The sequence below is a fragment of the Pezoporus occidentalis genome, unplaced genomic scaffold (assembly GCF_034315485.1).
Source record: "Pezoporus occidentalis ecotype Australia unplaced genomic scaffold, CSIRO_AGI_Poc_V1 ctg241, whole genome shotgun sequence".
In the NCBI taxonomy this organism is placed as follows: domain Eukaryota; kingdom Metazoa; phylum Chordata; class Aves; order Psittaciformes; family Psittacidae; genus Pezoporus; species Pezoporus occidentalis.
Window position 1 is genome coordinate 414200 of NW_026914297.1, and position 24719 is coordinate 438918.

At 43.9% G+C, this 24719-nt stretch overlaps 1 protein-coding gene across 1 annotated transcript; it reads left to right on the top strand.

The window, feature by feature from the left end:
* Positions 1–993: 993 nt before the first annotated feature.
* On the top strand, positions 994–19226 carry BLMH (bleomycin hydrolase). Its single transcript, XM_062622405.1, has 12 exons — positions 994–1137; positions 1285–1482; positions 1880–1989; positions 2658–2799; positions 4046–4134; positions 5320–5412; positions 9000–9155; positions 9650–9808; positions 9907–9974; positions 10387–10504; positions 13022–13091; positions 18231–19226. Exons 1-12 carry the CDS (start codon positions 1125–1127, stop codon positions 18380–18382), a joined length of 1368 nt encoding a protein of 455 aa, XP_062478389.1. The 5' UTR covers positions 994–1124; the 3' UTR covers positions 18383–19226.
* Positions 19227–24719: the final 5493 nt, after the last annotated feature.

The window sequence follows — 24719 nt, forward strand, 5'->3', positions numbered from 1 at the left end:
CTTTTTGGGGTCAAGTTTATATGATCTTTTCAAAATGTAATTGGTTCTTTGCATCTGTTCAGTCTAACCTACTGCTTAGAGCAGTGCCATGGGGGCTGCACTGCTGGAGCTGCTGCCAGGTCCTGCCTTCCACACTTACTCCTACAAAGTACACACGTGCAGTCAAGCATGCGGGTTGTGCATCGGTCTACTGAGGAATCCACAGTGCGCTGCCACAGACAATGCTGCTGATGGCTGCTGCTTTCTTGTCCCAGTCCTACAGAACCATAATGTGTTAGAGGTGGCAGCCACCCAACTTGCTGCCCCTTCCTGGGAATCCCGTGGGCATCTCAGCTCCTTCTGGCCAAGGGGAAGGCCGCCTGGTACTGTCACACCTTGTGTCTCCCTGGGTGCTGTGTGGAGCTCAGGGGCTGGGCACTCAGGAACACAGTGGGAATTCCAGTGTGAATGCTCTCCATCCCTCTGCTCTGCAGTAACGCCACTCCAGCGCGTTCCTCAAGGTCCTGGCAAGCTTTCCAGGCCTCACCGCATGTCGGAATGGTGCCTTACTGTAAATAAACTCCGTGTGCTGTAAATGAACCCCAGCCTGCGATGTGCAGACGCTCTCCTCGGAGGAGCAGGGCTGTTACTCAACAGGAAGCGTGACCTGGCGCGCGTCCTTGCCTAACGTTCACAAGCACCGTGCAACACCAGCGCTCCAGGCGCCGGGCCTCCCCTCGGCCGGCCGCGTTCAGCCCACATCAGGGGCTGAGACCGGGGACGCGGGGTGTGAGGGGGCAGCGGGCTGGGTGAGCCTCCCACACCGGGGTCCCTGTGGAGCCGCAGGACCACCTCACCCCCCCCGCCGCCTCAGGAAGGTTCTAGCGCCGAGGGCGGAGCGAGGGGCGTGCGGAGCCCCCACCGCCGCGACGCGCGCAACCGCCCCAAGCTTGTCCCTTGCTGCGCGCCGTCCGCCCCCGCGCCGAGCTGCCCCCTCCCACCCGCGGCCGGTGCCGTGCGGGCCCCCCTCTTCCGGCTTCCGGTGCCGGCGCTATAAGAACCGCTTCCGCTTCGGCGCGCGCCACCGGCGGTGGGCCCGGACGGGGAGCGGCCGTTTGCGTGCGGGAGCTCGCGCCGCCTGTGCCATGAACGCTCGCGGTGAGGGCGGGGGGGGTGCTACCCGTGAGGGGGTCCTGTTGCCATGGCAGCGGGGGGGGGGTGTACCCCGTTACCTGAGCGATGGGGTGGCTTGGGGATGTGTGTGTGTGTTACCGGTGGTGACGGTTGTTCCTCCTCGTCCCGCAGGGCTCAGCACGGAGAAGGCCGCCGCCTTCACCCGGCGGCTGCGGGCCGAGCCGCAGTTCCTGCTGGCCCAGAACGTGGCGACCTGCAGCGACCCGCTGGAGGTGTGCCTGCAGCGGCAGGTGGTGCAGGACACGGTGCAGGTCTTCCAGCACGCCGTGCCCGCCGAGGGCAAGCCCGTCACCAACCAGAAGAACTCCGGTAAGGGGCTCCGGGACGAGGTTTGTTGTCCTCGGGGAGCGGGGTGCTCTCTCTTAGCGGCTGTGGTGGTCGGGGGGAGAGCGGTGGCTTCCTCTGACATCACTTCATTGGCTCTGAGGCAAAGCTGTATGCCTGCAGCATCCTCTTGGGTTAGTAACAGTCTCCAGACAGTACTTGCCTCTGTTCCCTTCTGCATAGTGCAGGATAAAATCAGTTGATTTTTACTGCGCTTGCAGTAAAAGGGCTCTGAACTTCTTACAAGCTGTTTGGTATTTTGTCATCCTGGCCAAAGCCTTGCGGCAAAGCTGTGTCATGAATCTTGTGTTTAAAGCAAGAACGTTACAGAGCTCTGGAGTGCAGACATTCCAGTTTAATCCTTGTTCCTTTGATCTCTCAGGGAGATGTTGGATTTTCTCGTGTCTCAATGCAATGCGCCTTCCTTTCATGAAGAAATACAACATTGAAGAGTTTGAGTTCAGCCAATCCTATCTCTTTTTCTGGGATAAGGTATGGTAGCACAGGCTGCAGGTTATGCTAGGACAGCTTGTGTGATTGGGTGTGGGTACTGGGACAGGATTTCTTTTAGGCTGGACTATTTTAACATTACAGGTGGAAATCATGAGAAGAACTGTCAGAAGTTACTTAAATCAGTATTTTAAGCAGTAGTCAAGCAAAGTGGGATTTCCAGCCTGAGAAGAAAGCTATCCAGATGTTAATCATAGAATCCTAGAATGGTTTGGATTGGAAAGAACCTTAAAGCTCACCCTGTTCCAAACCCTGCCGTGGGCAGGGACACCTTCCACTAGAGCAGCTTGCTCCAAGCCCCTGTGTCCAACCTGGCCTTGAACACTGCCAGGGATGGGGCAGCCACAGCTTCCCTGGGCACCTGTGCCCTGCTCTGAGCTGTGTCTGCTTGTTTCCCCTAAAGGAAATAGAGAAATTCTAGGACTAGTTTGGGCCATGCTTCACAGAAAACCCGATGTTTTGCATTTTCTGTTTCCCTACGCTCAAGGTCTGTGCTAACTCCTTAACAGAAAGAAGCTTATACTATAAGCCCTGGAATGTTAGATGGAAAATAAGGTGGATGATCTAGGTAGGACTTCTGAAGAACTGAATACTCAGGAATGAATGCATAATGTGCCAGACTTAAAAGTATTTTTCCCCATCCATTTCAGGTGGAACGTTGTTACTACTTTTTGAATGCCTTTGTGGAAACAGCTCAGCAGAATGAGCCTGTGGGAGGCAGACTGGTGCAGTTCCTGCTCACCAATCCCACGAATGATGGTGGACAGTGGGATATGTTGGTTAATATTATTGGTAAGAGCATTGGTCCCTTCTTGAAATGGCAGGCTGGTTTGAGAAGTGAGAGTGAAAGAGAAGAAATAATTCAGTTTGAGACTTGGGGGTTTGCTAAGGAGCGTGATGCCGTAACCACTACCTTTTTTAATCCCTTGTGTGGGGTCTTAACTCTTGCGTATTGCTGTGGACAACAGAAGCTCAGAAGATCAACAGAAGTAATGAGATATCCTGAACTTTGTGTTCAGTAAAAAGGCTCAATCTCCTTTACTTCAGTCATCAACTCAACATTGGTTATTTATACCCATATATTCAATTCTTAGGGCATACGGTAAGGAAAAAACCCATTGCTAGACTAGGGTGTGTCTACAAGGCAGAAGCAAAACTACTTAGGGCTGAAGTCTGAAGATAGGCGGTGTAAAGATCAGTGAGGGAAATGATGTGGAATGTGGCAGTGCTGGTCTTACAAAGATCCAGCTGAAGTGAGATCTTTCATACACAGATTAAGGAGATACTTCTCTGTGTCTAAATTACACTAGGGTTTGCTTTTGTGTTATGAAACAATGTGACACTTTGTAAATCAACAAGCCAATAATGTAAGTTTAGAATCACAAAAGGAATTTGTTTCTTTGAAGCCTGGAGGTTACTTTTTTTTCCCCATCCAGTTGTTACAAATATTTAATCAGGGCAGAGGAGGTTTTGGATGCTGCTGTTACACCCAGAGCCTTATTAGCCAGTGCAGTATTTGACTGGTGCCATAGTATGGGAAGGAGTTGAGCAGCTGCTGGTGTCTTATAAATGTTGAGGAAGAAAAGAGTCTGGGAAGTCAGTCACTTAACCTTAAATAAAATACATGGAATAATTCGTAAGAGACCCAATTCTCAAAGGTAATTCAGGGGCTTAATTTCCAATTAATTTCTTTTTGTGGTGAGAAGAGCTTCTTAAAGAGCACAACTTAATTCAACACCTAAAAGTTATAAATTACATGATACTGAACAGTTCAGGGATTCCACTTCTGGGGACCCTGTGGAATACAGACCAGAGGTCAACATTCAGTCACAAATTAAGATGTAAACTTTGAATACTCATAACCTTTAAATAAGAGACTTTCCCTTGTAATCTCTGCACAAAACCCAAGTATATGTAGCTTTTACATGGGTATAGGCAGAAGCATTAACATCTACTGTGTAGATAATTATTAGAAGATAATATTATGTAGATAGGAATTAGATGATGGTTAATCTGTAGTATTATTACTTTCCTTTAGAAAAGTATGGTGTTGTCCCCAAGAAAAACTTCCCGGAGTCTCATACTACAGAGGCTACTAGAAGGATGAATGAGATCTTGAATCATAAGGTAAAACTGATGTAATTAAGGTTGAGCCTGTTTCAGGTGCTCTAGCCACCTTCATTTCTCTTTATTGTATTAAGTGCATGTCAACGATTTCACTTGCTTTTATTCAAAAAACCAGCCTAAAGTCTCAGCAATTTGTTAATCTTGGAGCATGGAGCAGGAAAGTGTTTGTAGAAGATGTCCACTGTGGTGCTTCAGTAACGTGAAAGTACCTTGCATGGGTTTAGTAGCAATTGTTCCTAATCCTTGGAATTTCTAAGAAGTTAATTCCTGCTGTGTGGCTGATTAAGTCTGTTAATGCAAAACTAGCACTTGGCATCTGACTTTTTTACTGACAAACTTGATGGAAAAAATTAAAAGTATTTTCAAAACACTGAATCTTAAAAATCAGCATTCAGTACAGAAAGAGCAGCTTTGTCTGAAGGAAGATATGAGCTCACTCCTTGAACTGCAGATTCAATCAATCTGGGAAGATGCTAGAGTAGGTACCTAGCTAAAAAGGCAATTAAAGCTTTTTTCCAGTGAGCTGTGGTTAATTTTTCTGCAGTTCATTTGCTACATGCTCAGGGAAAAGTGCCTGCAGAAATCCACATAAAAAAAGTAAAATATGTGCTGAAAAGCTGACACATAATGAATGGTGTTAATGTTATTCTAGTCTTGAACATGGCAAGCCAGCTGGTCTTTAGGGAGCCCTGCTCACTGTTCCTGGCTTTATGGATTGTGACAGTAATGGGAAGTGTGTGCTGCTCTTGCTGCAGTCCTGCAGGCAGTGGGGAAATGCTCCACTCCTTTTATCAACCAAGAGATCAATTATGCATTAGAATTGCAACATAAATTTTACAGTATAAAGACAGTCTGAGTGGATGTTGCAGCATCAGTTATGGAGCTGAGAAATCCAGCCTTAAGAAGAGCTAATGGCTGCAAGCTTCAAATTAATGGTTGGAAAATAGTAATTGAGTTGCAACTATTTGTTCATTTCAGGTTATTTTTTTGTGATATCTTACTTCTAAATCGTTCGGATATCTTTTGAAAAGAATCAGTATCTAACAAAGCTTCTGCAAGGGTTTTTCTTCTGGTTTTGAAAACTTGGAGAGTAAAACAGTGCTTGAAACAACCAGATAGCAAGTCCCAAAACCATAATAGGTGACCCTTTCTTATCCTTATAATAAAATGACTCTCTTTAAACAGATGAGAGAGTATTGTTTGCGGCTAAGAAATATGGTGGAAAGTGGAACAATGAGAGGAGAACTTTGTGCTGCGATGGACACGATGATAGAAGAGGTAAATACACGTGTATGACATGAATCTTGTTGAAAGCAAGGCTAGGATGGATGAGATTTCTTACTCTTGTTCTACAGCTAATGGCTCATACAAACCAGTTGCCTTTTGTTCACCTAAGTAGCAGTGTTTTGTATGGCAGAGTGCTTGGAGGTATTCATTGTGGGTTTTTGCAGGGGCTTGTGTATCTCGTTCTGAGTTTTTCTAATACTTTCAAACAAACACCTTGAATTTGTAGAACCCCAAACTATGACATTTTAGACACATCTGCCCTTTCTCGTGGGAGAGCATTATTTTTATCTTTAGAGAGCAAAATAGTGGGCTATCAAGCTTTTATAAGTAGTAGGAAAGAGGTTGAAAATAGCTTTCTGCTGGCTTTGAATGTAGAATCTTACTGCACAAGTGTTGTTGCATAAATCCCCCACAAGAGAGCAGAAGAGAACAACAAAAGGGAGTTTTCTCTGAGCTGAACGCAAGGCTGAAATCCAGCTGTGGCCTGATACTGAAGGGCAGCAAAAGAAGGAATTGCAGCATCTGTTCCTGGCTCTGTGAGTTAACTCAAAATCAAATCAATTGGCAAGTCTGTAGTACACAGTATGGGTAATGGCTGCCCTCCATCTGGTCACACTGAATGAGTGACATGCATCAGTCCTCATACTTGATTCTTAAATAGCCAAAAGTAATGTTAAAAGCTCAGGCTGTTTTAGGTTGACCATGTGCGTTTTAAAAGGAAGGATCTATTTCACTTGTTCAGTGCAAAGTGGTTTCAACATCTGTCATTAGAGGGCTCAAGAAATCAAATGGTTTGGTTATGTATGTTAGGCTTTCTGCACCCCAGTAAACATCAGTGTTAGGCAGGGTTCTATTATTGCAACAAAAACTTTTATGATGTGACTTCAGATGAACTCAGTGGTTTGAGCCTACCCGAGTCTGTTGCCAACCAGTACTTAGTTCACAAGTGAATTAACATGATTTACATCCAATGTGTGTCCAGAAGCCCTTGGAGGATTTTACAGCAGACATCAAAAGCTTCCTAGAGATGTTAATTTTCAGGGCAGTGACAGGCAGTTCACTGCACAATGGCTCTTCACTTGTTTAGAGCATCTTGCCCTCCAATGAGGGATCCTGGACCTGGCGTTAAAGGCTTATTAAGTGATTGCAGTTTGTTCTGTAGAAAGGCTGTGTTTAGTTTGCTGATGTTAACACAGTGTTTTCTCCTGCAAGTGGGTTGCAACTTTTGTTGACTGAAAGTAAATCCACTTTGTAGTTGAAATATGCAATCGCACCTCTCTTGTATACTTTAAAAACACTTGGTTTGAGAGGTTTGTGATCACTCTTGTTTCATGTGTTTATATGTATACAGGTGGTATTGCATCTATTTTTGTATGTGGCAAAACAGAGCTTGGGTTTGTTCTGTGCAGTTTTATTTGCATAGCAAATCTTGGCTTGCTCCTGCAGGGAGGCAGTGCTCTGGCTAAAATGGGGCAGTCATTGGCACACAAGATTAAATATTCACTCCAGAACTATATAAACATTCTTCTTATCAAGCCAGTGCACAGCAGGTCAGAAGCTGAAATCAGTACACTGCATGTGATTGACTTTTTCTTCCTTCGCTGTTTTCCTTTGTAGACTCTTCCTTATCATGAGTACCCTCCTTTTCCCCTCCCCGTTCATTTGGGATTTTAGCACAAGCCACTGTAGCTTTGCCTTATCTTGGTTCTACTTGTCACTGGAGTGATATAAGTCACCTTTTAGTTTAAATGTCTGCTTATTTATTGATTGATAGAGGAAGCTTGTGAGATCCTGAGATGGGCTCTGCTGGGTGTGGTGGCAAAAAGACTGAGGGAGGCCATTCCCGGGCTCCACTGCCCCTGAGACTTCTGTCTCCATCACTTCCCTTCCTCTGGCTGGAGCCTGCTTGTGTGTTGCTCTCCTTTCAGGCATATTTTTTCTTGCTTATTTTGTTTTCATAACCTCGTCCCTAACCACTTGTGGTTATTTGAGGTAATGTGGGTGTATCCACAGCAAATGCTACTTTTTGTGCAGTCTGTGCAAAGTTAAATATTTATAGTAGTTTAGGGATTTACATTTGCTCTTTAACATATTTATTGAGAGATAGATGTGCGAGTTCCTCCAGTGAAAACACGAAGCCCACACCCTTGATTCAACCCATAATTAATCTTTTGGCTTGTTTTCTTAAACTGCTTGGAGCAAGAACACCTTTACTTATATTTTGTGCACAGCCAAATGGTGTTATTTAGCATGAGAACTGTGCTCCTTTTGCCATCAGCACAAAGCTAGTTCTTAGGGAGCCTGAGGTTCCCTATAAAACAGCTCAACTAGCTCCAGAAAGGGAATGTCAGCTCTGGGAAAGGTATTCTGTCTCCTCCCCTGTGAAAAGTCAGTGAGAGGAAGGTGTGAAGACTGACAGCCTCAGAAAGCTGCCACAAAGCAGTGACTGGATCCTAGTGCAGAAGGTGCAGCTGGGATTTGACTCCCCCTTTCTCTTGTTTTAAATAACCTGTTGGTTTCTTGCAAGGAGAGGACTCAGGACATGGACAGCGCTGAAGCAGACCAGTGTCAGCTGAAGTAAAACAGATTCAAACCTGTTTTAATATGATTGAATTGTTTTGTCCCCAGGGTACCTGTGGCGGGTCCTGCTAAATATCCTTAAGAGACAGTCATCTGGTTACCCTGCCTACAAGTTAGCACATTTTGTGATAAGCCCTGTGAAGAAGTACAGTAGTGGTTAAGTGCAGCTTCATGTTCTGATTTATAGGGATGCTGATGACTTGAAATCTGGTCAACTTTTTGTGCTAAGAAGCAACAGAAAGCTGCCATCTGTGAGGGATGTCACAGTCAGCAGGCAGGGATCTTGGGTGAAATTAAATAGCCTGCCAGCTCAACCCTAAACAGACATTGACAAACATATTAAAAGGGATGGGAAGATTACTGTTGAAAAGAAGCAAAAGTCCATGTTTGAAATCTAAATGAACATTACATGAAAAAGAGAGATTAATACAGGGGAAACACTGGCATAGAATGCTTTGTTGGACGCATGGCAGAAAGATTGGTTTGTCTTTGCGTTTGCATGGGGCAGAGCACCTGGTAGAGTATATGATGCTGAATGCTTCAGCCTTTCTACAATCAGTTTGATGAAGTTTCTCTTGCACTGGGAAAGCATCTTGTTGGAGGAGCTTCAGAATTACTTATGAAACATTGACATGAGCCTGGGCAGTGTATTGGCCTTTGCTCTGGCCACTGCGTTCCTAGGAAACCTGGAATTTGTGTTCAACCTTGGGCTTCTGTTTTGCCTGGTGATAACATGGAGTGTGAAAATGGAGAGAGATTCTGCATTTTTCCTGTGGCCTTTCAGTTTTCCTTTTGGACTATTGAAACACGTAGAATTCCAGAGCTGAATGCAAGTAATTCATGTGTGTGTGTTCACTCATCTTCAGAGGGGGTGTTAAGATCCCATTTCTCCAGTTGGTTTTCACATGGAGAAATCCACTCCTCAGTGGCATTGCTGTGGTAGGAGAGGCACTGCTGCATGGTCCAGCAAGTTCACAGCTGTTTGCTTCTCTGGGCAGGTATTCAGAATAGTGAGCACTTGCCTAGGCAACCCTCCGGAGACTTTCTGCTGGGAGTTCCGGGATAAGGAGAAGAACTACCACAAATATGGCCCCATGACACCGGTGCAGTTCTACAATGAGCATGTGAAGCCTTACTTCAACATGGAGGACAAGGTGGGGATGCTAAAAGGTTTTCCAAGCTTCCCAAGACCTTTCTTTGCTGCCAAGCCACGTATTTCCACTGTTGCAAGTGGCCTGTCCACCCTGTAACCCATATGTTATAGGTATTACGCCCACAAGTCAAAGATGTTTATTCTTCCCATTCTCCTGTTTGTGCTCTACCCTACAATTAGCTGTGATCCCATATTGCACTTCCATCCTGATTTTGTAACGGTGAGATACGTAATAATCTAATCAGTCATAAACTGCCATGAGACAGCTATTAGAGAGCAGGAATAACATGCAACGCTGCTGTGCCAGTTAGGAGGTGAACTAATAAAACAAAAGCAAACAAAACCTTAAAAACTCTGGTATTTCAGCCAAGTGATTTGTTTGCTGATGGGACAGGCAGCTGGGACCAAAGTAATCCTCTGAAATCCACCTGGATTCACTCCTCAAAGGTTTCAGTTCAGTTGCACCCTGATTTGTGACATCTTGGGTTTTGGCAGATTTGTCTAGTGAATGATCCTCGGCCGCAGAATCCATACAACAGGCTGTACACAGTGGAGTACCTGGGCAACATGGCAGGAGGGAGGAAAACGCTCTACAACAACCAGCCTGTGGATGTCCTGAAAAAACTAGCTGCAGCATCCATTAAGGATGGCGAGGTTGGTTTGGTTTCTCTTTGTGGATGGCACAGGGCAGCCCTTGTAATGTAAAACTGCCTGGGATATGGCCCAGATGTGACTCTGCTTTCTATTTGTAGGCTGTGTGGTTTGGCTGTGATGTTGCAAAGCACTTCTATAGCAAGCTGGGAATCAATGACTTGAATATGTAAGTAGACAATTGAAACGGGGTAGCATTTGGGATACTTGGCTAGGACATAAACAGTCTTTAAGCTGCTTCAGAAACTTAATTTGTACATACTTTGAATTATATAACCCCCCAAGAGTATATTTAAGTAATTCAGCAGCAACATAATGTTTTTTCACTTGTTAGCTAAACTCTGAGTCCTTTAAAGATGCACAAGTGGTTGTTAAACATGCTTACTGATTTGAATTGTTTAGTACTTGGTGAGAGAAACTCCTCAAGAGATCAGCTTTTACATTTATTCTGATACTAAAAAGAGTTGAACTTTTATGCCTGTGCACTGGCTCCTCATTTAGTTTACTGCTTCCCTGGTTTACTCCTAGTGAAAATTTCTCCCTGCATCCCTTTTCATATTGCTTATGTGCCTTCCCAATAGATATAATCATGAGCTGGTGTTTGGTGTCTCTGTCAAGAACTTGAACAAAGCAGAACGGTTAATCTTTGGAGAATCCATGATGACCCATGCCATGGTGCTGACAGCTGTCACTGAGAAGGTGAGTATTCCTCCTCAAGTTCTGATGCTTGCATGGATGTATCTGCCTGTTCTGGCAGCTTGTTTGTGTTCTGGGCTCGTTCACAGTGTTCATGTGTGCCACAGCACCCTGGGTTGTCTGTTCTCCCTGTGGTGTTTGAGTGTTCAGAGCTATAAATATTTAACAAGGAGGGGAAAATCTGTGACAAGTCCAGGATTTCTTTCCTTCTGCCCACAAACATTTACTGAAGAAAGGGGAAAGGAAGTAAGCTGCTATTTTTAACAGAACAGAAAACCTACGTTAACTGATTTTTAAATACAGATTCCTGATGTGTCTTGCTGAGCAAGCAATCAGGTATCACATCCAATGCTTCCTGCCATGTCCCACTGCATGGGTTAGTTGTCTTACAGCGTGAAGCTCTTACTGCTAAAATGCCAGTAGGAGGCACATTGCAATGGTCTAAACCTCCTGCAGCTCTGGCATGTGACCTCCCTGACCTACTCGTAATTAGGGAAGGAAGATGGTGTCCAAAATAGCTCTGTGGCAAGACAGTAGGCTGAGATGAATCCACAACTAAATCAGCTCCTGGCAGTATAACAAAGCACATGTGGAGTAAAAAGAACCATGTGAAAGCTTACCACTTGGGGTTATCTGCAGTGTTGTTTTCCATGTATTTCCAGAAGCTGTCATTATTAAAGTTTCTTTGAAGTGATCTCTTCCTGTCCAGCATGACCTTGGCTTGAGAAACAGCAGCTTGCACAGAACTGAAAGTTAGTTTGAGCTCTGGAGTTGGAGGACTCGAGATGGGAATGCTGAGTCAGAACTTTTGAGTTACTTTTTACAACTTGGTGCATTATTTCTCCTGTTCTGCATTCTGAGCTCTTAACACTTCCAGTCCTTGTAGAAATGTGTTGCATGAACACGTCTCTAAAGCCACTGTTTTTCAGCTAGACATTTACCTTTCTAGTATTTAATACCTACTACCTGCTTGTGACTGAAGCCTGTCTGTTTGTACTTATTGTAGCCGGTTTGTGGCTGCATTTCATTGCAGCTATAGTCTATGGTCTGTGTTTTTAAATTCATTCTTTTACATGCCTAAATGCATCGTTGCCTAAAATGTGACCTGATCTCTGATTTTCAAGACAAAGATGTGTATAAGATCAGTAAGGATGGTAGCTCTAAACCCAAAGATAGTTTAAAAGAAATAATCCTAAAACAAGCTTGGCATTTAGAGGCTTTTCCACATTCAAAATGGGCTAAGTTGTTTCTACTTTTTATTTGAGCATGTTGTCTTATATTAAACCTTAACTTAATCTAAAGGAACTTTGATAAACTGAGTTATAAAATGTAATACCTTGGGTTTACCTACTTTATAAAAAAGCCTTGAGGATTTAAAAAATCCTATTACAATTTTACAACATAAAATTGAGGTGGATTAAATGCACCTTTTGGTTCAACTTAATGTACATAAACGTGCTTATCCCAGTGTATCTGATGGCAGCAAGAGCTGACTTATCCCTAGTCTGGTAACTCTCGAGTGTCCTCTATTTTTTAAAGTGAGAATAGAAGCAATACAGCAATATTCCACTGAGTAATAAAAATCATAGAATCATAGAATAGTGAGGGTTGGAAAGGACCTTAAGATCATCCAGTTCCAACCCCCTGCCATGGGCAGGGACACCTCACACTAAACCATCTCACCCAAGGCTTCGTCCAACCTGACCTTGAACACTGCCAGGGATGCAGCATTCACAGCCTCCCTGGGCAACCCATTCCAGTGCCTCACCACCCTAACAGGAAAGAATTTCCTCCTTATATCCAATCTAAACTTCCCCTGTTTAAGTTTGAACCCGTTACCCCTTGTCCTGTCACTACAGTCCCTAATGAAGAGTCCCTCCCCAGCATCCCTATAGGTTTTATGGGGTGCTTTGCAGGTTAATTTTTTGTATTGGAAAACTACTTTAGGAGCAAATGAGTGTACCTAATGCAGGCTGGAATACTGCGCACTCCTGAACACGAACTCATGCACTCCATGCTCATTAGAAGCCTCATCTTTTCTTTCAGAGCAGCAGACTTGGAGCGGTGTCCTTCAGCCAGATCCTGAAGTATTTGTATTTGCTCTTACTGCTATAAATTCATAGAGCTGCTTCATTGTCCTTGCTCCTTTCCTCTGATTCCTACTTCAAGCAAGTTGTGTTCTGTGTTTCAGAAGACCCCATGACAGGTCCTAGGGAAGGCTGCTTAAATTCTGTCAGTTAAGTCCAAGCTCAAATATGGTTAAATTTAAATCATCTGGTGAAAATAAATACTTCTTGCAGGGTCTCTTCTCAACCACACTTCCTCTTGTAAGCAGGTAGACAAGTATTTTAGGAGATTACATTTCTCCAACTGTTCTGACCGTTGTTTGAAAGCTGCTGATGCCTTTTAGGAGTGGAGCTCTGTGGATTGCTGGTGCTGGATTTAGACTAGGAAGGGCTGGCTGCTACAAACTCGTGTGGTCCTTCACTACTGAATAGCCATCACCTTGTTTTGTCACAGGATGGGCAAGAAGATGCATTTGAAAAATGGAGAGTGGAAAACTCCTGGGGTGAAGACCGTGGTAATAAAGGTAATCTACAGTGATGGGGAAAGGAGAGCTGAGCTTAGTGTTTGGAAATAGGGAGGTGGGCGGGGGAAAGGGGATGTGCTGTGTGCCCTTCACCAGGACATGCATGAAACAAGCCTGCACATGCATGCAGATCACTGAGCTATGGCACTGTATTCCTGGAAGACAAACATTCCTCACTTAGATGTGATTTACAGCTAAGTAAATTGAATGTAAACATTGGAGAAGCAGGAAGGGTCACTGGATAAAGCTGACACTGTGGCTGCAAGCTCAGCTGTAGAGGTGATTGTGGCTGTGGGAGGTGGCCATAAGTGATCGATCCTGACACTTCTTGACAGGTAGAGCATTTGGTCCCAAAGGCAAGAGGATGCAGTTAACAGAGGCTCCTGTGCTGGGGGCTAGAACTGGAACTCTGAGTGTAGGTAGTTTAATGATATAGGGTATGTGTTATCTTTACAGTGTTTGACAATGTAACCAAAGTAACCAAACTTTTCATGTATGGGAAGATACGGGTAGACCTTAATGTTCGTATCAGAGTTTAAATACTTCATTATAAGTGTGGTCAGGCCTTGGCAGAGCATTTGGTAAAGTGGAGTGGAGGGAAACTCCATGATTTTAGTCATCCCCTATATGAGGCAGGCCGGATGTGGAGTCAGGCCTGGCACAGGCTCACTGATGAGCATGCTGTGACAGACTCCAGTGTGTGTCCACAACAGTCATTGCTGACCACATTTTTCTGCTGCACATTAATCCCAAATGTTGTGCTCACAAGATTTGGTATGGCTGAAATTTCTCAGGGTGTCTGGGTTTTCTTCTGGGAACAGGCTATTTTAGGAAACATCTGGTTTAGGATGTGGTCTTGCTCATAAGCTTTTGGTATCTTACAAACAGCTAGCTGCAGTGTAGGGTATTCTTCTAACAGTGTCTTAATTGATGTTCTGGCCCCTTGGTGCTGCAGTAGTGTCTGTTCTGAGTTAGCTGTGTACGTTCACAGCAAAGTATTCCAATAACAGTCTTCAGTCTTGAGCAAACAACGAAGCGGTGTTGATGTTCAGCCTTCAAGGCTCATCAGTGTGACTGTAGTAAAATACAGTACTTTGGAATGGTGGATTAAGTAAAGGAGCCAAACAGTAAGAAGTAACATCAAAACTTTTCATGTCTCCAAAGCTAATTAAGGACCTTTATGTATAATAGAGACTATAAAACATAAAAATGGCTGGTTAGTTGTGCTGTTATTATCAAACACTTTGTTTTGAGACACTCCAGATACTCAGTTTGTGATGCTTGATGCTACTAGTGTTAGTGGAATGCTTCCAGGAAGGAAGTGTCTTACTCAGCTTGCTTTACAACCACTCTGTGGACTTAAGCTTGTACTCCAAATGTTCTGGAGTTCACAGGTGCGTGTCAGAGCTTTGGCTGTGCTGGCAATACATGCTCCTTGGCCAAGGTTGAGTTGTTCTTTACTAGACCTGGAGAAAAATCGGTTCAATTTTGGGATACTGGCTAATATTCCCAAGCAGTGCAGTGGACTGAAGCGTGGCACTGCTTGCAGGAGTTGTACCTGTGGAGCTGTGACTGAACAGCAGCAGTTTTGTGCTGGTGTTACTGGACTGGAGCACCAGGGAATGCTGTGATGGAGCTGCAGAGGCTGTGACTGTGTGGAGAGCCATGTTTGTGATTTTTGGCTTTCTTCACTTCAAACATACAATCCAAAAGCAAAAAAGAAAAGCTACAGCAACAGGGAATGAATAGTGCAGTGCTTCAGGCTTCAAGTTAGAAATAACACTAAGCTAACCCAGTTTCCTAGTCGTCTTGAAGATCACTTTGAACTTGTTTGCCAGCTTTGTAAGCTCAGCTTGCTGCTGGGTTTGCATGAACAGTTTATCCTCCTTAGACATTCTCTTTTCCAAACACAGGTTCACTTTTTAAATGGCTCTAAAAGAACTCGTTCTTAAGAGGAGCTGGTGGTTCCTTTGAGATCTAATAGGACCTTGTATGCACATCTTATGTGCATGGCATCTGTGTGCACTCTGGGTTAGTCACTGTCACTTGTCTGTTCTGCGCCGGTAGAGACTGTGGTCCCTGGGAAGTCTTGCTCACTGTGTATGTTTTGCTTTGGTTGGGGAGTTGCCTGGAAAAGTGCCTTGAGAGAAAATCCCATCAGAATTAGGAAGCTGGACTCTATTTCAGAGTTATTTTTGTCCGGGAGGTGATTCCCTGAATAACTTTCTTGGGCATGACCAAGCAAACCCCTGTTGAGCTAAAGGCAGTTGCACTGTCCTTCAGAGCTCATACGTGGATGTTAGCAGAGGTAACTTGGCAGAATTTCCTCCCCTTTCTCTTGCTTTTTGACTCTTCAGTGTCTAGCACTAGCTGGTGCAGGAGGGTGAGGATTTGTGGTCTGTCCTAGCTCTCTTCCTATGCCATGGAATCTCTCTAGCAGTGGTTTTTTAATCTTATCTGCCTTGTTAAGGAATTGGGCAGCTGTGTTTGGGCAAGTCCAGTGCAGAGAACCAGAATTCACATCAGTAAAGGGGCCAAGAATGATGTTGAACTTGGCACATCCCAGCTGAGGCCCAGTTGGGTGTGGGGGATACGAGTAAGCCCCAACTCCATTATTTCTTGGACAGGATGACAAAGGGCAAAGCCCACAACAAACCACCAGAGACCAGGCTTTGAGTCATTAAAAACCAAGCAAACAAATGACTTGGTGCTGGTAGGAAATGGACCTGTGTTTTCACATGGGGTTCCTGTTGCTTTGCTCCCAGTACAGCCCGAGGTGCCAGATACCACCAGCTTCCCCAGACTTGCATGGTGCAGGACCGGAAAGCCTGTGATCCCTGGTTTGGGTATTGTGGGATGAAGTTGGTTACACGCTCACACTGCACTGAGTGCACAGAACTGAGTTCTTGTGGTAGTGCTTGTCCCAGAGACAGGGAAGCCCTGGGGATAGGCAAGCATTGGTTGCCTTTCATAAATAGCTAGTAACTACACTCTGATCTGGTGAAAAAGTGTTTCTTGGAATCCTGTCTGGTTTTCCTCAAGGAACGAGCACAGCTGCTGACAAACACTGCTTGTTTTTTGAGGTAAAAAAGTCTCTTCCCAGTCAAATGTTTCCTTTCTGTGTTTCACTGGCACTCTGTCAGCCATGCAATTATCCTGTGTGCTCTTTTGTCCTGACACAGGACATTATTACCTAGGTTTGAACCCGGCTTATCCCATCGGGTATCTCTTTTTGAAACCAAGCACAAGAGGAAGCCTAAGTCACCTTATCACATCCAGCTGATCGGAGTCCATCTGCTTGTTTTGGCATGAAAAAGACCTTCTTGTGGTACAACTCCAGCTAGAAGTCAGCTCCCTTTTGCCTTTTCTGATCTCTTGTACTGGCTGCTGCATACATACCCAACAGATTTACTGGAGACATTTAATGTCTGTATTTGTGTATGTGTGTGTATATCATCCCATAAGTATGCTATGACAGAAGGACACTTAGTTGCTCCTCCAACAGAGGAATCGCAGCACAAGCACCAAGTGGCTTGTAGTAGTCCTTTGGGAATTTTCCAGGGCTTTATTTTCAGGTGCCCACATCCTAGGTTATGGAATAATTTGCAGGCCATTGATCCTCAGCTGACCTCTCCCTGGCCAGCAGCTGGGCAGTGTAAAATGCTTTTCCCCTTCTAAGTTAGAGAAGTGTGGACCAGGCTGGTACGCAGAGGAGTACTCTTTGTGGTCAGGTGCTGTGTTGTGTTACAAGGGGATGTTGTTCCAAGTTCTTTTCCATATTCTGGCCTTAACGTAGAACTGGTTTGAGCAGAAGCAATAGATCAGCTTCCTGAGGTGAAACTCCATTGTGTACCCTGTCTAGAAGTGCAGGAAACTTTCCTGTTTCTTTTTCACTTTTGCCCATCACCTGGCTGCAGTGCAGGGCTCAGGGTTGCCTTAGGTAGGATCTTAGGTGTATATATACTGCTGCGTGCAAAGTATGTATCTGCTTTTAATGAAGAAATTGATAATGGGTTTCATTGTGCCACTGGCACAGGCCTTCTCAAACAGTGTCCTTGCTTATTTGCATGTTCTGAAGTTCTGCTTGACGCTTCCTCCTTGTTCAGACACTGTGATCCTAATCGGCCCTGTCAAGCCCTGAGATACAGGATGTCAGCAGCAGAGTTCATTATCCTCTCAGGGTGCAATTACTTGTTGGCTCTTGGGAGTGAGAGGTTTTTGTGTGTCCCAAGAACTCATATCCTGAAGAGAGAATAATCAGGGCAGCTCCCTTTGGCAGTGTTTCCAAAATGGCTTCTAGCTCGGATTACAATTGATAGGGTTTTTAATTTATGGGAATTATCTGATCTCTTGCTTTAGAAACAAGATGCTGTAGATAGATGCACTTATTGTCCATATTCTTTAGACATTTTCTTGTTTCATTTGATTGTGGGATGATACTGTATAAGGACATGAGGATCTTTATTACATAAAGCCTGCTCATCTGTCTTCTAAATGCTTGATTTTTCCCAGCCTCTCTTTATTTTCAGTTCACCTTGAACAGTTTCTTCCCAATGGCAGCTTTCTGTTAAAGCCTCTGATAACTCTCAAAGTGACTGTTTTCCCCCCCAGTTCAAAGGCTGTTCACTGAAATTCTCTGTAAGAACTATATTAAGGAGGAAAAATGAAGATTTAGTTCAGCTAAAGTGTGATTTAGATGGTTTATGTTTGAGGAGAGCAGATGGCCTCCTCTCACTGCAAGAACTAAACCAGCAAAGTTTCCTTAAGCCACAGATGGTTGGATATTCACCCAGAAAATTTCCCTTTTCTTAACCAAACCCTGAAAACATCTAAAGCCAGGGACTTAACTGCCTTAAATGCCTTTTTTAAGGCATTGTAATTCACTTGAATATTCTCAGTGCCTGTTTTAGCAGAGGGAGCTTAAATAATGAATATTCTGGGTCTTCTTTTTCCTAGCAGGCTTCTTGCCTGGTCTTTCAGTGCCCATGAAGTACATTTGGTCAGCCCAAAGGTTAATTTCTTTGTCTTGAGAGATACTGTATCTGACTAGCCCTGTTTAACACATCATACACAAGTGAAACTTTATCTGCTCACTGTAGTGGTGGTGGTTCTCTTGTAATGAGCTGTTTTCATCTCCAGGTTACCTGATCATGACTGATGACTGGTTTTCTGAGTACGTGTATGAAGTGGTGGTGGACAAGAAGCATGTACCAGAAGACATCCTGGCAGTGATGGAGCAGGAACCAATTGTTTTGCCAGCGTGGGACCCTATGGGGGCTTTAGCCAAGTGAATATTTGCCTCTTAATGGTCAACCAGAATTAGATGCAATAGAGAATTCCAGTGGTTGGAAGCCATAGCCAAATGATAATGTGACCAAGCCCTCAGCATGGTCCATACTCTTGAAATGTAAGTTAAGGATCATTGGGAAATAGCGCTTTACTGACTCGCCTGAATGAAGCTCTCAGACAGGCTCCTCCAAAAGCTAAAAAGGGGAAAGGCAAAACCCCATCATGGAAAAGTATTCCAAGTGCTGTCAATGGCACTTCGATTTCACCTGGAATTTTGAGTAAAAGTCACCATAGTAACTTAGTAGAATTACTTTGACCAGTGTTTTCCCTCGAAAAGATGGCCATAAAAGGCCCTTTAGAATGACCAGCTGATTGTTAGAACAAAGACATTGAGATCCTTATGAATCAGCCATCCGCGGTTTGACTGGTACCGTAAAAGAATGCCCAAAAGATTCTATATATTTACACTTCTGCATTTGCTGAAGTTTCAAAGAGGACAAAAGAATTAAAACTGCTAAAATTACCTTTTTGAAAATACTATTTTCCAGCAGAAATCAGGTGTGTGTGGAATCAGTTTCCTTGGGGTTTCCTGTTTCACTTGTTTTCATTCTTCCATTATTGCGTTAGGACTGGATAACCCATGTCAAGGCCCAATGCCGTGTCTGTGTGCACAGGAGCGCTATTTTCCAGTTACATTAGCAAGAACAACCATAAGTATGTTCCCAGGTGGAGTTAGTGTCATGCTCAACAGAAAAAACCCAATGTTTTAATTGCTGCATTTTATTTGGATGTTTTAAAAACCAAGATGGTGCTATGAAGCTTTTGAATAAACACTTTCTAAAGTGACTGCTCCAGTTCTGTTTTCTTGTTTCTTCAAATGAGCTTCATGGAACTAGTGCAATGGAAAGATGTTAGTGGCTTACGAACAAATCTAAGTGAGGCAGATGTGAATGTATGAGGAGAGCATGCTGCTTGTTCTCTGTAGTTAAAGATGCTTCTTTCACTGAACAAAGATAAGACAAATATATTATCTCCTGTGCTACAGGCACTCAAGTAGCTTGAGCACAGAACTAATCCGCAGATTTAAACAGTGCCAGAATGGTGGGCTGGTTTTGTGTCCACCCTGAGAGTTTTCGTGTTCTGTACTAGGTTTAGTCACAGGCAAGTAAGAGGGTAAGTAAGGATAAAGAACCACACTGCAACACAAATGCCGGCTACTGTGGGTAGCAGATAAGTAGTGCTTCAGTGCAGGCAAAAAAAGGATGTTTATTGCTGTGGTATTCCACAGTTTGGTTTGACTTTTGTTCCATTTGCACAGCAGAGGTTAAAGTTCCTAAATGATTATGGAAGTGTATCCTATGGTAGTTACACAAATATGTGTGCATACACTAAAAGTGCCAAGCTGAATCATTGTGTTGCTTGCTGAACTAAATCCAGATTCGGGTTTGTCTAGGAGAGCCATCCAAGATGATTCAACCTGCTGTGATTAACATTTCCTCAAGTGGGCAGGAGTGCTTGGTTAGGGTAAGGCAGTTTGGTGTGGAACAGCTTTAGGAGGATGTTGCTGTCCTGGAACGGTGTAAAAGACTGTGCCCTTTGCAGTATTTTCTGCAGAGGTGTTCTGGAGGTGTACACTGAATGTACAGAATGTACCTGAATGTGTCTTGGCAGGACAGAGATCCTGTAATTTGATTCCTCTCTAGCAAAGTTCAGCTCACTTTATCCTGGACTTAGGTCAAGGTTTCCTGTCACCTGCAGTGCTGACTGGCAGGAGCATGCATCACATGCAGTTATCAGTGCAAGTCTGTGCATACCTTTCAGTTACCTGGCTACTGTTGAATAGCTGATCTGTACAATGTGTTTAATTATCAGGTTATTGTCAAAATGTTTTGCTGCTTTCTGATAAATGCTTGTCAGTGTGATCTGTTGAACTATGCAAATGTACATTATGTGAGAAACGGTGCCCAGCCAGGAGTAACTGGGTACCCAGAGTATGCAGAGCAAGTGTGGACTGGGTTTGGTGCGGAAAGAAATGTAAAAGCATCATGGTTGACTGCATATTCCTATGGAAGAAAGTAATACTGGGGTGCGTAAACAGAAATAGCTGCAAGGTACGTAAAGTTACCCAGCTCTGCCTAAGGTTGCTGGGGAGTGAGCTGGAGTGATGTACTTTAGGATACTGCACCTCAGAGAAGGTGCAGATCAAAAATGAACGTAAAGAAGAGTGGTAAGAATGATCAGGGACTGGAAACTGCCTAGTAAAAGGCTGAAAAGATGGTGTTTAGAGAAAAGGGGAGATGTCATAATCTTTTAACTGATAAATAGATGCTTTAAAGAAGGGAATTTTGATTCAACTGCTTGTGATAAATTGGTCAAAAAGTTGTGGGCTTTAACTGCAGCAAAACTTGGTGAGATTGGGAAAAGCTTTCTGGTGATGCAAATAGTGAAGAGCTGGAATAGATTGCCTGAGGGTGTGTGATGCCTCCCTTGTTTGAGCTCCTTAAGGACAGGTTATGGAAGAACGTGTCAGAACTGGCAGAGTTGATCCTTCTTTTGGCAGAGGGGTGGACCTCAGCTCCTGAGGTCCCTTCTGGCTTCATGTGTCTGTGATACAGAACCTCTACTTCATGCTGTTACTTGAATCAAGGCAAGTAAACAGCCTTGTACTTGATGCTGAACCCTGGTGGCTCTGAAGCAAAGCCAGGTCCCTTGGGAAGCACTATTATGCACAATGTTTTCATTGTGAGTAATGCATGTGTTGTTCTGGGGGTGCTTTTCCCTTCCAAAAGGTCAGTATTTTAGTCTTTTAAAACCTTTCTGCTTATGACATTACACCAACTCTTTCCTTTATGCTATCTCTGAGAGGGGCAGAGCAGCCAAAGAGAGTCACTTTTTCTCTGGAGTTTATAATTTGTGTTGCCCATAGCAGCAGTGGTGAGGATTGAGTCTGACAAACTAAAAAGAGTTTCCAAGCCAGTTTTTGTTAAGTATTTAAAGTATTGTCCAGCGTGTGCTTATCTCCCAGCTATTTCCCTGTACAGCTTATACAATAGTATGGGTTGGTTTTCTTTTCCTTCAAATAAGCACAGAAAACCCACATGGCTGAGACACATTACAGGAAATGAAGCTAATCTTGCAGAAAGAGTTTTGCCTTTATGCTCAGCATCTTTCTAAGTTCTTTGTAAGAAGGAGTAGGGAAGAGGAAGGGAAATAGCTCTATTTCTTCCACTTTGAGGACTCTAAAGGCAGTTGAACAAACTTTTTCTCAGTGGTTAACAGCCCATGAAAACCTGTACCTTGGTAAGAATCAATAGCTGTGTGCCCTTGCTAAGTGGCTTTGTTATCCACCAGTTGTATCTCACAGGCAGTGGGCTTGTTTTTAAGCAGCAGTTTAAAATGTGAATCCAATCAGTATGTGATTTCCCACTAACAGCTCCTGTGGCTATGTTAACTGGGTCACTCTGCTCTTGTGTCCTAAAGGAAATATCACTAATGTGATCAGCAGCCCTCAACTGGGGAGTGAGAATTGAGAGAGTTGAGCAGATGATTGAGAAGCCACATGCTCCGTACGGAGGCTGAGGAAGTTTGTCCTGTGTAGCACAAGGGATGGCTGGATCCAGAAGAACCTCAGGCTCTTCTCAGGTGCATGGAAGTAAGAGGACACCACAGAGGTGATGGAATGAAGTGGCCCAGCACCACTCCAGCAGTGTAGTATAGCAGCATGCGGTTGAGGAACAGACCGCTTAACTCCTGTCAGTTTGTAGAAAGTTGTTCAAAGAGGATCAAAACCTAAACTCTTTCCACCTGATGGAGTGGAAATAATGTGGGAACACTCCTAACTTGCTACAGTCCAGCAAAGGAAGCTCTGTGCCTTATCAACTGTAAACTAAGATCACAACAAAACCAACGTCCAACTGCTAAAAAGATGCCTAGGTTTGACTGAAAAACCAAAACCAGTTCCTGCCCACTGTGTTTCAGTGCTGCTGCTTTCTTTAGTTTATCCTTATAAAGACCTTTGGATTGCTGAGGAACCAACCGACAGTTTCCTTTTCCTGTTTGTCAGTGGTGTAGTTCTCGTGATAATTCAAAGAGTTCCTCTGACAGGTGGGAAATATTGACAGATGACGTTGTAAAAGTCAGATAGCTCGGATTCCATCAAAAGTCAGAATAGTAATTCCTCCTAAGAAAAGGAAGAGGCAGGGGAGCTTACATGTAGTAGCAGTTTGTAGGTTCTCGGAATCAGATTTCTCCACCCAAATGCTCTCTCAAAACAGCTGAAATCACAAAACCTCTCCAAACCCCATGTAATGCCCAGATGTATTTCCCAGCTCAGTCAGCTTAGAAAATAACAGGGCAGGACAATCAGAATTTCTTTTATCCCAAAGCCAATCCTAATAGCTTCTAAACACAGTCTGATTCCTAACTAAGCAAAAAACTGGGAACAAATAAATACTTTAGGATTTGTTTTGTGTTATTTGGAAGATTGTTCCTATCCTCTTACTGGCAGTGAATCAGACACACTTGCAGAATTACTATTAAGCTCTTCTTAGTACAGCTGGTACTACTGTTATTAGGGAATTTGATGCTTCCCATCCTTGTGCTGGTATTGGGAACTGGATCTACAGTTGCTTTGCCTGTAGAGAACTGCAGAAGTGTTTGAGGCTACATCTTGTGTAAAGTCAGTTTTCTTCCTCTTTTTTTCATACTTTCCAGAAATCATTAATGTTTTACCCACCAATGCACAGGATACTTCATGGAATTCTGGAACTGACTTGGTACAACACTTGGAAGTCTTTCACATACAGGATAAAGTGGAGGGCTCTGCCTGAAATCCCAAGTCTGTCATTTATGTTATGCTCCAAAGGCTCCAGACTGGTAAGAAACTGCAAACAAACCCCCATGCTGCTGCAAAAGCCATTAATGAGAAAAAACTCCTCAACTGACCAAGCAGGCCAGGATAAGTCATGAAAGGTGGTTTTGTGTTCTCAATGTGCCTCTTGTCATGTTACAGCTTTGTGTGCCCTACAGAAATAACCAGATGGTGATGCTGGGTGCCACTGATGTGAACATATGAAAGCAATTTAACTGCAAGTGTTGACCAAGGTGAATGGTGTGCAGCAGTGTTTGAGGTCTTGCTAAAAGAGCCTACTCTAAGCAGAGACCAAGACGGAGAAAAAGCCTCAAAGGTCATGATGCCCTAAAACTTTTAAACTCCCCACATAATCATGTAAAGAAGGGGCCAAAGTAAAGAGAATTTTTCTTGTAAAAGGGTAGAAAAAGTGAGTTTGGAAAATCCATTCCCATCTCCCAGCAGTAGTGAGCTGGCAATCTGCATGAAAGCGAGGCACAGATTCGTTCCATATCCCAAGAAAGCAAAAAACCTGCTATGCAAAGCACAGGGGCTAACCCACAGATGGGAACTGGTGCATTCAGACGCTGTACTTCAGCATTCATAAAGGCTGAGTGAGGCACCAAGCCTTTGTCCTTGCAAACCCTTCAGAACAGGACAACCAGGGGGACACTGGCTGATTACAGGCTGCAAGGACGCTGAGTTTGGGGCAGCTAAACAGAGATTAACACAACCACAGCTGCTTATTTTGGAAAGAAGGGAAGTTCAGCACAGCAGAGAGCGGATGATTTAGTGCTATTTCCACTTAAAGATCAATGGATGTCTGATACAACTGAAGGCCACAAACTTAATTTGACACAGTGGTTTTAATACCTTGCCAACAAGAATTAACGGGAAAGCCAGAACTTCTAAGCCATGTGTGGCTGGGGTCTACGATTGCAATACCTGAGCTATCCTTGAGATGGTGCAAGTGCCACGCTGCTGCCTGCCTGCCTGCTGCTGTCATTAAGGGACCAGGAGACAGAAAAAGGAAAGTGCTAATTATATCCCAGTGCTTTCCAGTGCTCAGACTTTGTTTTCTTTTCAATTGTCTGGAGCAAGGCTCTGAAAACTGGCAACAACTTCCAGCAAAACTGCTGCTGCTCCAACCATCCGCTATTCTTAGTTGTCCCCATTCTGCTTTTCCACTTGTTTTCTCCCAAATCTGTCGCCTAACCCATGGCACTATTTCACTGACTTGTGGGTTATGACTCTTTATAAACACATGGTAAAGTCTAGGAATGAAGAAATCCTGGATGAAAAAGCTGGAGACCCGGCATGTGTCAGAGGCTGAGTGAGAGATTTTGAGGAGCAGCAGGAAGAAAGGAAATCACTTGTTGAGCAGCAAAGCGCTTCTAAGAATCAGTGTAAAGAATGCTTTAAACCACAACTAAACCTTATTTCTTTGTTAAAATAATGTAAATATTCAGCAATAGAAGTTATTCTTTCCA

Excerpts from the sequence above, each read along its gene's own strand:
- BLMH (XM_062622405.1), top strand. Across the intron at positions 1,483-1,879 it reads CACCAACCAGAAGAACTCCG|GGAGATGTTGGATTTTCTCG; the intron begins GTAAGGGGCTCC and ends TTGATCTCTCAG. Across the intron at positions 9,809-9,906 it reads CATCCATTAAGGATGGCGAG|GCTGTGTGGTTTGGCTGTGA; the intron begins GTTGGTTTGGTT and ends TTCTATTTGTAG.